Genomic DNA, 10,586 nt, shown 5'->3' on the forward strand with positions numbered 1-10,586 from the left:
AAATATAATTAAAATTATAAAGACTTAATTGATATTTTTTATACATACAAGTAATAATGATAAATAAAAATAATTTTTTTGGATTTTTTTATTGTTATGTAAATAAAATTAATTATGATCTTCTATTTATGAATAATTAATTTTACACTTTTAAATATCTTTATTTTATATGTAATTAATATTTAAAAATAGATAAAAAATATTCAAATAAATAAAAAAGACGAGATGGGTAAAAAAGCATGTAGGACCATTCAATAAATTTGGAGAGCAACGTACAGCTACTGCCCTTTACCAACCCCACTTCAACAGTATGTTGGTCTGAGTTTCTTGGTTGTTTCCTGCGATCCACACATCTTGACTTGACGTCAACTCCAAAACAATATTCTTTTCTAATTAAATTCCAAGTAAAATTTTAATTATAGTCAAATAATTTTCACATATCACATATTACATCCATAAAAATATTAATAAGCAAGCCAATTAATAAGTATAAAATTTTTAGTTTAATACATTATGCATCTAAATGTTTAATTTAATAGTAATGCATGTCTCTGTTATGAAAGAGCAGAGTTTAATTTTTTTTTTGGTATTATTGATATGAAACAAGATTTATCTAATTTGTAAATAAAAATTTTAATTATGTTGAATGATTTTCATTAATTTTTTAATAAATTTATATTATAAAATCAGTTATATAGAATTGAAAAGTTAATTTTCTTCTTATATGTAATTATTATTTGAAAATAAATATTCACACGCGAGAATAAATAACAACAAGTGTAAATATTATATTATTGGAAAGGGTTGATGGGAATGCACAAAAAACTTTCCAACCAAATTAGGCCCAAAGAAAAGCACAACGCTTGACATGACTTGACTTGCTCAGCTTGTCTAGAAACTGGTAACTCTTCACAACCACATTAATTCCCTATGATTTTTTCTGTAATTCGTATCATCACCCAACCTCAAAAATCTAGCAACCGAATTAGATCCAGAAACAGTTTCCACAATCCATTTTTCTTCTAGTCCAATATCCTTCTCTTGGATTTTCTCTCTACTTCAAGTCTCTTGATTCCTTTCTCAAACATATTGACCATGGCTTTCGTTGCAGAGGCTGCTCTCTCTGCTTCCTTTGACTTGTTGTTGGCCAAGATTTCCTCTTCCGACTTCAACTTTGTCACTGAGAAGCGGGTTCGCGAGGAGATTGAGAACTGGAAAAAGACATTGGAGATCATCCACGCAGTCCTTGCTGATGCAGAGGAGAAGAAAATGAAGAACAAGGCTGTGAAGATTTGGCTGGCTGACCTCCAAGACTTGGCTTATGACGTCGATGACATCTTGGACGAGTTTGCCACTGAAGCTTTGGGGCGTAAGTTGATGAAAGCACATCGGGCCAGCACTAGTAAGGCACAAAAATATCTTACTAGTTTAAATCCACGTTCCATCATGTTTAACTCTAAGATGATGTCCAAGATCAAAGAGATTACAGGAAGGTTGGAAGATTTAGCAACAAGAAAGATTAACCTGCAACTAGAGAAATATGTTGGAAGGCCCATGACAATACCAAAAAGCAAGCCAAGCACTTCTCTGGTGAATGAAGCTACTGTACAAGGCAGAGACAAAGACAAGAAGGCAATAATTGATCTGCTTTTGAGGAAGGATGGCAATGATGCTGGAGTTTCTGTGATTCCCATCACCGGCATGGGAGGGATAGGCAAGACAACCCTTGCTCAGCTTGTCTACAATGACAGTAGCATAGGAGATTATTTTGATCTCAAAGCATGGGTATGTGTTTCTAATGAATTTGATGTTATTAAGATAACGAAAACAATTCTAGAATCGGTCACTTTCCAGTATTGTGATATACATGACTTGAATTTACTTCAAGTCAAACTAAAGGAAAAGCTATCGAGCAAGAAATTCTTGCTTGTTTTGGATGATGTTTGGAATGAGAATTATGATGATTGGACAAAGCTTCGATCTCCTTTTGATGCCGGGATTACTGGAAGCAAAATAATCGTAACAACACGTAATTCTAATGTTTCATCAATTATGAGAACTGTTGCAGACCACTCATTGCAAATTTTATCAGATAATGATTCTCTCTGTATGCTTGCTCATCATGCATTAGAAAGAGGGGATTTTACTGGGCATCTAGACCTGAAAGAGATCGGCATGGAGATTGTGAAGAAATGTGGTGGCTTGCCTTTGGCCATTAAAACTATCGGAGGACTATTGCGCACTAAGGTGAATCATGATGCATGGAACTACATATTAAAGAGTGATATTTGGAATCTACCTGAAGAGAAAAGTGACATAACTCCAGCTTTATGGTTGAGTTACTATTATCTTCCTTCGCAATTAAAGCAGTGTTTTGCATATTGCTCTCTAGTCCCTAAAGATTATGAATTTAAAGAGGAGGAAATAGTCTTGTTATGGATGGCAGAAGGTTTTCTAAATGGAGCAAACACTAAAAGGAATATTCAAGATTTGGGTAGCAAGTATTTTGAAGAACTAGTATCAAGGTCATTTTTTCAAGCATCTAACAAGAATGAATCCCAATTTGTAATGCATGACCTAATTAATGATCTAGCTCAGTTCGTTGCAGGAGAAGTATATTTTAAAAGGGAAAGGCATGATGATATGAACGGTCCAATTAATCGCACTCGCCATTCCTCTTATATCATTGGTAGTTATGACGGAATCCAAAAGTTTGAGACCTTTTTTGAAGCAAAGTCTCTACGAACCTACCTGCCCTTTAAGATGATGCAGCAATGGAGATGCTACTTGAGCAATAACGTTCTCAATGATTTACTGCCGGCATTAAAATGCTTAAGGGTGCTCTCTTTGAAAAGGTACTACATCACAGAAATTCCTTCTTCTATTGGAAATTTGAAGCATTTACGCTATCTAAATTTCTCTTATACCAAAATAAAAAGTCTCCCTGATTCAATATGTAGTCTTTATAATTTGGAGACTCTTTTGTTGAGGTATTGTGAGAATTTTGAAAAACTACCCCTAAAAATAGGGATTTTAGACAACTTATGTCATCTTGATATGACTGATGCAAATTTAATAAAGGAAATGCCAAGTGGAATTGGAAAATTAACAAATCTTCAAGTGTTGTCTAATTTTATTGTGGGTCAAGGTGATGGATTGAATATAAGAGAGATGCAGAATTTGTTAAATCTCAAAGGTCAGCTTTGTATTTCTGAATTGCATAATGTGGATGAAGCTCAACATGCATGGGAAGCTAAGCTATCTAGTAAGTGTGACCTTGATAACTTAGAGTTGAAGTGGAGTGCAGATTTCAATGAAAATCTTAGAAAGAAAGAAGTTGAGAAAGAAGTGTTGAACTCGCTTCAACCTCATAAAGATATTAAAGAGCTTGCCATCAAGTATTATGGTGGAATAGAGTTCCCGGATTGGGTGGAAGATGATTCATTCATATATTTGCAAGTTTTAAGACTTGAATATTGTGAAAATTGCACATTCTTACCAGGAGTTGGAAAATTACCACTTTTAAAACATCTTTATGTCAAGGGGATGAGAAGTGTGATTAGTGTTGGCAATGAGTTTCATGGAGTGAATGGGCCAAATGTATTTCCATCATTAGAGACCTTGTACTTTGAAGATATGCCAGAATGGAAAGAATGGAAACTTTATGAAGTTGACGAACAAGGTAAGCAATTTTGTTGCCTTCGAGAACTCTTTATTGAAAATTGTCCAAAATTAGAAAAAACTTTGCCTGATCAGCTTTATTCTTTGGAGAAACTTGTAATTCGTAAGTGCCAAGAATTGGTAGTTTCAGTTTCGAATCTTCCGATGCTATGTGAACTTGATATTTATGGATGCAAAGAAGTAGTGCTTGGGAGTTATGATGATCTATGGTCAGTTAAAAAAATCAGTCTTTCAAACATTTCAAAGTTTGCATGTGTAACAAAAGAAATGAAGATGGTAGAGTCGATGAAAGTAGAAGTTCTCGAAATTAATAGTTGTGAGGAGCTGACGTCTTTGTGGCAAACAAAGTGGGGGTGGTTGGCGCCTTTGAGATCTCTTCGTACTTTAAAGTTTGAAAATTGTACGCAAGTTGTGTGTATAGGAGGAGGGGCAAAGGAGGAGGCAAAAGAAGAGCTTTTGCAATTAGAAATACCGTGCAACATTGAATTTGTGAGATTAGCATATTATCAAGGGTTAGAGAGATTATCGAAGACCTTTCACAACCTTACATGTCTTACACTGTTATGGATTGAAAAGTGCCCGAAATTGGTTTCACTTTCAACGGACAACTTGCCTCCAACTCTTAGGACTTTGATCATTTGGAGTTGTGAGAATTTGGAATGTTTACTGGATGACAAGGAGAATATCAATTTCAGTAGCACATCTCTTCTTCAATCTCTTGATATTAGAGACTGTAAAGCTCTAAAATCATTATCATGGAGTGGTAAGTTACCCGTGCAACTTAAGAGGTTGCTTATTTCGGGCTGTCCAGAGCTTGAATGTTTAGCACGGGAAATTGGGGATAATACTTGTCTTGAATCTATTGAACTCTCCAATTGTGGTAATATTACATATTTACCCCAAGGACTGGACAAGCTCAGCCGTCTTCAAGAGATTTCTTTAAGGGGTTGTCTAAATCTTGTCCGTCTCCCAGAAGCTCTGCCCAACCTCCACCATCTTCAAGAATTGATTATAGATGAATGTCCAAGGGTGCAAAATTCCATCGGAGAAAGGGGTTTCCCTACCAACCTAACTTCCCTTTCGATTATTGAACCCAATATTAGTAAGGCAGTAATGGAATGGGGATTGCATAGACTCACCTCTCTTACATATCTTAACATTGATGGTAGTAATTGCACAGATGCGACGTCGTTTCCTCAGGAGGAGATAGGAATGAAGCTGCCCCCTTCTCTCACCAATCTTACTCTCAGAAATTTCAAAAATGTAAGAAAGCTATCCTCCAACGGCTTTCAAAACCTCACCTCTCTTCAATCTTTGTGGATCATCAATTGCCCAAAGCTCAAATCCATTCCCCGAAAGGAAATGCTTCCCTCGCTTTTGCGACTTTATATTTGGGAATGTCCGGTGCTAAAGAAAAGGTGCAAAAGGGACGAAGGAAAACAATGGTCCAACATCGCCCACATACCTTTCGTAACAATTGATGGTAGATTCATCTACGAATGATCAAGAGGAAGAATTAAAGCATGTCGACTCAGGTATTTTAATCCTTCAACTAATTACTATTTTAACTGATTTTTTTTTAAGTACAAATATTTCTACACAACCATGACATGGGTGAACATTGAATTTTTTTTTTTTTTTGCATTTAATTGTGAAATATTTTAGCTTTTCTTTCCCCCACAAATGAATCGAACATGTAATCTTGTGGTTCCTTGTTTATTTGTTTTAGCATGAAAAATAGTATCGATATGTTGCAAAGGAGATAGTAAGGTAACTAAATACTAATCTGTTGACTTATTAAAATGGAGATGGCAGGAATTATATTCTGCATCTAAAATTTGAGTTCCAAAAAAATTAAAATGTGATTTCAAATTCATTTCATGAGCAATCGACAAGGTTGTGCAATCCATGGGAGATTACTTCAAGTATTATGCTAACTCATGATCAATGTAGAGATCAGATAGTTGAAGGCTTCTCATGTAATTAGTTCCACCTTAATTGATTTAGAGCAATTCAAGTTTAAGGTTTAACCTCTAATAGACTCTAGCTTGGAAAACTAGGCGTTTCTCAATGCTCCTTATAGAGTATGGATGATTTCTTGTTGTTCCATGGTTCACATGAGTTTCATAATCTGATCTCACTTTTTTGAAGGAAATTCATTGCTTTCTTCATTGTGATTACTTTGATGCAGCTTGCCTACAACTTATATCTTGTTTCTTCAGTTTCCTATTGTCGGGTTTATTCTTGTAGTGATCGTTTATATGCTTTTCTATCTCACCTTCTTTGTAATATGAAATCAGTTAAAATTCCAACTTTCTTTCGGGAGAGCATTTCTTTTGTGCATGATTGAGTCTGGAAATTGTCTTCCGCTTTTGTAAAAGGGGAACAATTTCCAAATTTTGAGACTCATTTTCCATTGACAATCAAATATTTTTTGTTGACCATCCTATTTTCCAAATATCCAAAAATGTAGAAGTCAATTTCTAGAAACTAATTTTGTGAAACAAAAAGATTGAAGCTGAATTCAGAATTAAAACCAATACTTTTATGGCAGGTTTGGTAGACATTAAGAAGAAGCTTCTTAGCATTAGAGTATGAGCAGGCTTGAAATCCATCTCTTTTCCTCTTAATAAATGGGGTTGCAGCTTTCACTTCACTCTGCACATCCTTCAAGCTACTACAGGTGAGAACAACAATTAGAATTTTTCTGATTTCTATCTCCTTTGTGCATATGCATAATTAGTGCCTTCATTTCATATCACCAAATTATGTTCATTATATTTGATCAAAAGCAGTATAATAAATATAGCCAGCCCACAAGATGTTCTAACAATTAATGTTATATGTTTATTGTTCTCTTCTTCCTTATGCCATGTAAGCATCACAAGTATTTGAGAATCACTGTATTAAGTTTTTTCCTACTCCGCACTAACAACAGAATGCTTTGGCCTTGTATGACAGGATGAACAAAACTCATGATTTTGTATCTCATCCCGATGCCCTCAGAATCAATGATAGAAAGTTTTCCAGGCAGCATGTGAGTGTATCATGTTGAAAGAAAATTAAGATTTTGGGTTCAACTATGATTCTAAATTGGATTTGTGTGCACTAGTGGATTTCTTGATCCTTTCTTCCCAAAAATATGATATTATAAATGGGCAGTGATGTTGGTTCAAGAATGTCCAATTCCAAAGAGTTGATGGTTAGATAGCTGCATAGTGTAAGAAATTGTTACTGACTGCCAAAAGTGATTTGATGGAGGAATGGGTGGCTATGGGAAAAATGGATTAGAAAGAGAGCATCTTAGTTTAATGAACAATTAGGCATAGTTTCTACAGATAGTTCACATTTGGTGTGAGATTGTTTCTTCTTAGCACATTCATGATGAGCTAATTTGAATTCATAATGAAATTATTTAATTGTTGCCTTCTATGCTTAGACCTATACAACCTTGGGATGGATAAAGGGTTAAATATATGAATGCTAAGAGTTTAAAATGTCATAGAGAAAGCAACTCAAGTTTCTTCCATTTTCTTTTTCATTGCTGAACTTTTATGTTTCTGATTTTCTATTTAAGGTTTTCTCTTACAGTCAATATCTGTCTCAAGTTTTAATTGGTATGCTTTGTTTTAACTTTCAGGTAGTGTTTCTCCTGCCTGGTGGAAAAGATGTGAATTGAGGACTTATGATCTGTTGTTGCCAGGAAGATAGTCAGGTAACTTAATACTGATATGTTGACTTATTAGAATGGATATAGTCGGAGTTATACTCTGCATTTGAATTCAAGTTCCAAAAAGTTAAAATGTGATTTAGAATTCATTTCAAGAGAAATCTGTAAAGTTCCACCAGAATTGATCTTGAGCTATTGAGTGTAAAGTTTAACCTCTAATAGTTTCTAGCTTATAAATCTAGTTGATAGTTTAACTTAAAGTTTAAGAGCAATTTGTAAAATTCTCATATAAAGGCTTTCTTGTTGGGAATTTTTGTTTTTAATGTGAAGTTTTTGGAACTCACAGAGAGTTGTTCCATGGTTCATATGGATTTCTTATTCTGATCTCATTTTTTTAAAGAAAACTCAATGCTTTTTTTGTTGTGATTAATGCAATACAGCTTCCATATAACCTATAGCATGTTTGTTTGGTTTTATATTGTTTGTTTTGTTCTTGAAATGATCTTTCTTGGATTTTCTATCTCACCTTTCTGCAATATGAAAATCAGTTATAAAATTCCAATTTTCTTCCTAGAGTGAATTTGTGCATCGTGCATGGGCCATGCACTCTGTTTTAGCTACCATTTATAGATGACATTCCATGTGTGGCGATGAATGTTTGGATGCTATCTTTTCTACAAGAGAGAAATAATGCTTCCCACCTTCATTCACCTTGCGATGAGAGAAATAATGTTTGGAGTAGTTCTCACAAAAAGGCTTTCAAAAGATTTCCATATAGAGGCATGGTGGCAGTTTTTACTTTTGAAATATATTTTAATAAAAATAATCTTTTTGCCTCAAAAAAATTGAAAATAACTTTTAATGAAAACAATGCTTCTGTCCCCACTGAAATTTATCAAAATTTGGAATTTAGACCATATGAATAAAAATCTCCTAATACTAATCATGCATAGTTAAGTGAACTTTTTCTTCACAAGGGAAAGCACTATATATATCAATGCTTCATATTACCTTTAACACTTGAACCAAACCTAAACAATGTTTCATAAATTTTAGCTTTACAATCAGCTAGATAACTTTGCCCCCATTGAGATAAAATTCTGCATTTATCCCTGTCCTGCCTTAAAAATGGAGAATACTTAATTGCCAGTCATTCATCTCTTTTCAAAAGGAGTGCTTTGTTCAGTTTGTAGCGAAATATTGTACAACTGTTCCCTGCTGAATCAATTGTTAAAGAGTAAGATAGCTCTTTGCAAAAGGAGTGCTTTCTGTTGATATTGATGATTGATTTATTAATTATGTATAAAAAGAAGCATGAAAGCTCTTAGGTAATACTTCCTGTTTTCCTCCTATTCACTGCACCATGTCTATTTAAAATTCCTCTCTATCATTATTAGTAGAATTCTTTTTCACTTTCAAACAGTTAATTAAAGTTTTATAATTACAAAGTGCTTCTCATGTCAAACGTGCAGGAATTTGAGTGCGAATTACCTAAGAAAGAATGAAATTCAAACCTTTGGACGTAATTCATTGACAACAATTAATACCAATGGTAAGTTTTCAAAGGTCAATTTTTGAATGCATCCTTAATAGAATAAAGCCTTCCTCCTAATTATCATGAATGTTATTTTCACAATTCTCAGTTTCTTTATCTGAAATTCTAAGCTTAGATACTTTGATTACCAACTTTCAAATAATTTAGTGGAGAGAAGAAGATGATCCCAATGCATTGTGAATTTGGAAGCCAGGTAACTATATACTAATTCTCATGTTTTACAAAATATCAAGTAAAATAGAGCATCATAATAATGGTCTTGTATTCAATATTCAAATTCTAAAATTCAACATTTCATTGAACTAAACACTAAGGTAGTCATGCTATGGTTTTAGATAAATTAGGAGTATTGTGGCAACCTTGGTATATATTAAGAATAAGATTTTTAGCATTAGAGAATCAGCAAGCCTGAAATCCATCTCTTTTCTTCTTAATGCAAAGGCTGGTGCTTTGACTTGACTCTACACTTCCTTCCAAGTACTATAGGTGAGAACGACTACTAGAAGTTTTATGAATTCTATCTGCTTTGTGCATATGCATAATTAGTGCCTTCATTTCGTATCACCAAATTATGTTATATGGCTCTTCAGGAAGTATTTGTTTCTGTCATCATTCATTGGATGTGAGCAGAAGCAGTATAATGACAGTAGCCACTCCACAAGATGTTCTACCAATTAATGTTAGATGTCTGTAGTTCCTTGCTTGCTTATGCCATGTAAGCATCACAAGTATATGAGAATTACTGTATTAAGTTTTTGGCTACTCAACACTAACAACAGAATACTTTGGCCTTTGTACGACAGGGATGAACAAAACTCATGATTTTGTATCTCATTCCAATGCCCTCAAAATTAAAGTCGGAAAGGTTTCCAGGCAGCATGTGAGTGTCTGTTTGGGCACTAGTGGATTTCTTGATCCTTTCTTCAAAAAAAAAAAATCATCTTATAGAGCGCCCTTAAACCATGGGCAGTGATGTTGATTCAAGAATGTCTAATTCCAAAGACTTGATGGTTAGAGAGCTGCATGGTGTAAAGTAATAACCGACTGCCAAAAGTGATTTGATGGAGAATTGTGTGGCTAAGGGAAAAATGGATGAGAAAGTGACCACCTTAATTTAAAGGAACAATGAGGCATAGTTATGGTGTTTTAACGACTTGATGTGCCTCCAGTCTCCACAGACAGTTCATACTTGGTGAGATTGTTTCTTCTTAGCATGTTTCATAAGGTGATTATTGATGTTAGAAATTTAGCTTTTTATTGATAACTTCACGTCATATCGTTTACTTGTACTAGAGAAGACTTTTGTCTTCCTATTATTTTGAGTAGTGGAACAATTTGAACGGACTATGGTCCCGTGGTTTTTCCCCTTACCAAGGGGTTTTCCACGTAAAATCTGGTGTCTCGCTTTTATGGACTGTTGATTATTTCATTTTTTACATTGATAGCTAATTATGAATTACTACTTTAATGATCATACAGTGTATTTAACTTTTATAAAGAGGGATAAAAAATTGGAGTTCTGGTTGTCTAGTTATAATGGTAGACTGTAAAGACACAATGCTCAGTGCTACCTTCTTTTCTTGGTTCTACTGATTAACCTTGAGGAGTGATGTCAAAGGAATATATTCAATATGGTGGGTGTGGAGTTCTATGAAGAGAAGTGAACAAATGCATTCCCAT

The 10,586-nt window shown here is 34.2% G+C and overlaps 1 protein-coding gene across 13 annotated transcripts in view; it reads left to right on the top strand.

Annotated features, from left to right (window-relative positions):
• LOC18587186 (putative disease resistance RPP13-like protein 1) overlaps window positions 1-10,300 on the top strand; it is a 29,895-nt gene extending 19,595 nt beyond the window's left edge. For 2 of the 13 annotated variants that reach the window (XR_001929859.1, XR_001929860.1), the window contains 8 exons: window positions 6,236-6,364; window positions 6,643-6,718; window positions 7,322-7,396; window positions 8,824-8,903; window positions 9,022-9,099; window positions 9,348-9,392; window positions 9,497-9,621; window positions 9,710-10,300. Coding sequence is in view for 1 of the 13 variants with exons in the window: in XM_018129232.1 (XP_017984721.1) it covers window positions 1,096-5,184 (4,089 nt within the window). In the remaining 12 variants the exon portion in view is untranslated. Of the gene's footprint in view, window positions 1-820; window positions 5,217-6,235; window positions 6,366-6,642; window positions 6,719-7,321; window positions 7,397-8,823; window positions 8,904-9,016; window positions 9,100-9,347; window positions 9,393-9,496; window positions 9,622-9,709 lie in introns of those variants that run through there. The other 11 variants (XR_001929861.1, XR_001929862.1, XR_001929864.1 and 8 more) reach the window with 9 other exon arrangements.

Source organism: Theobroma cacao, chromosome 10, assembly GCF_000208745.1.
Source record: "Theobroma cacao cultivar B97-61/B2 chromosome 10, Criollo_cocoa_genome_V2, whole genome shotgun sequence".
In the NCBI taxonomy this organism is placed as follows: Eukaryota; Viridiplantae; Streptophyta; class Magnoliopsida; order Malvales; family Malvaceae; genus Theobroma; species Theobroma cacao.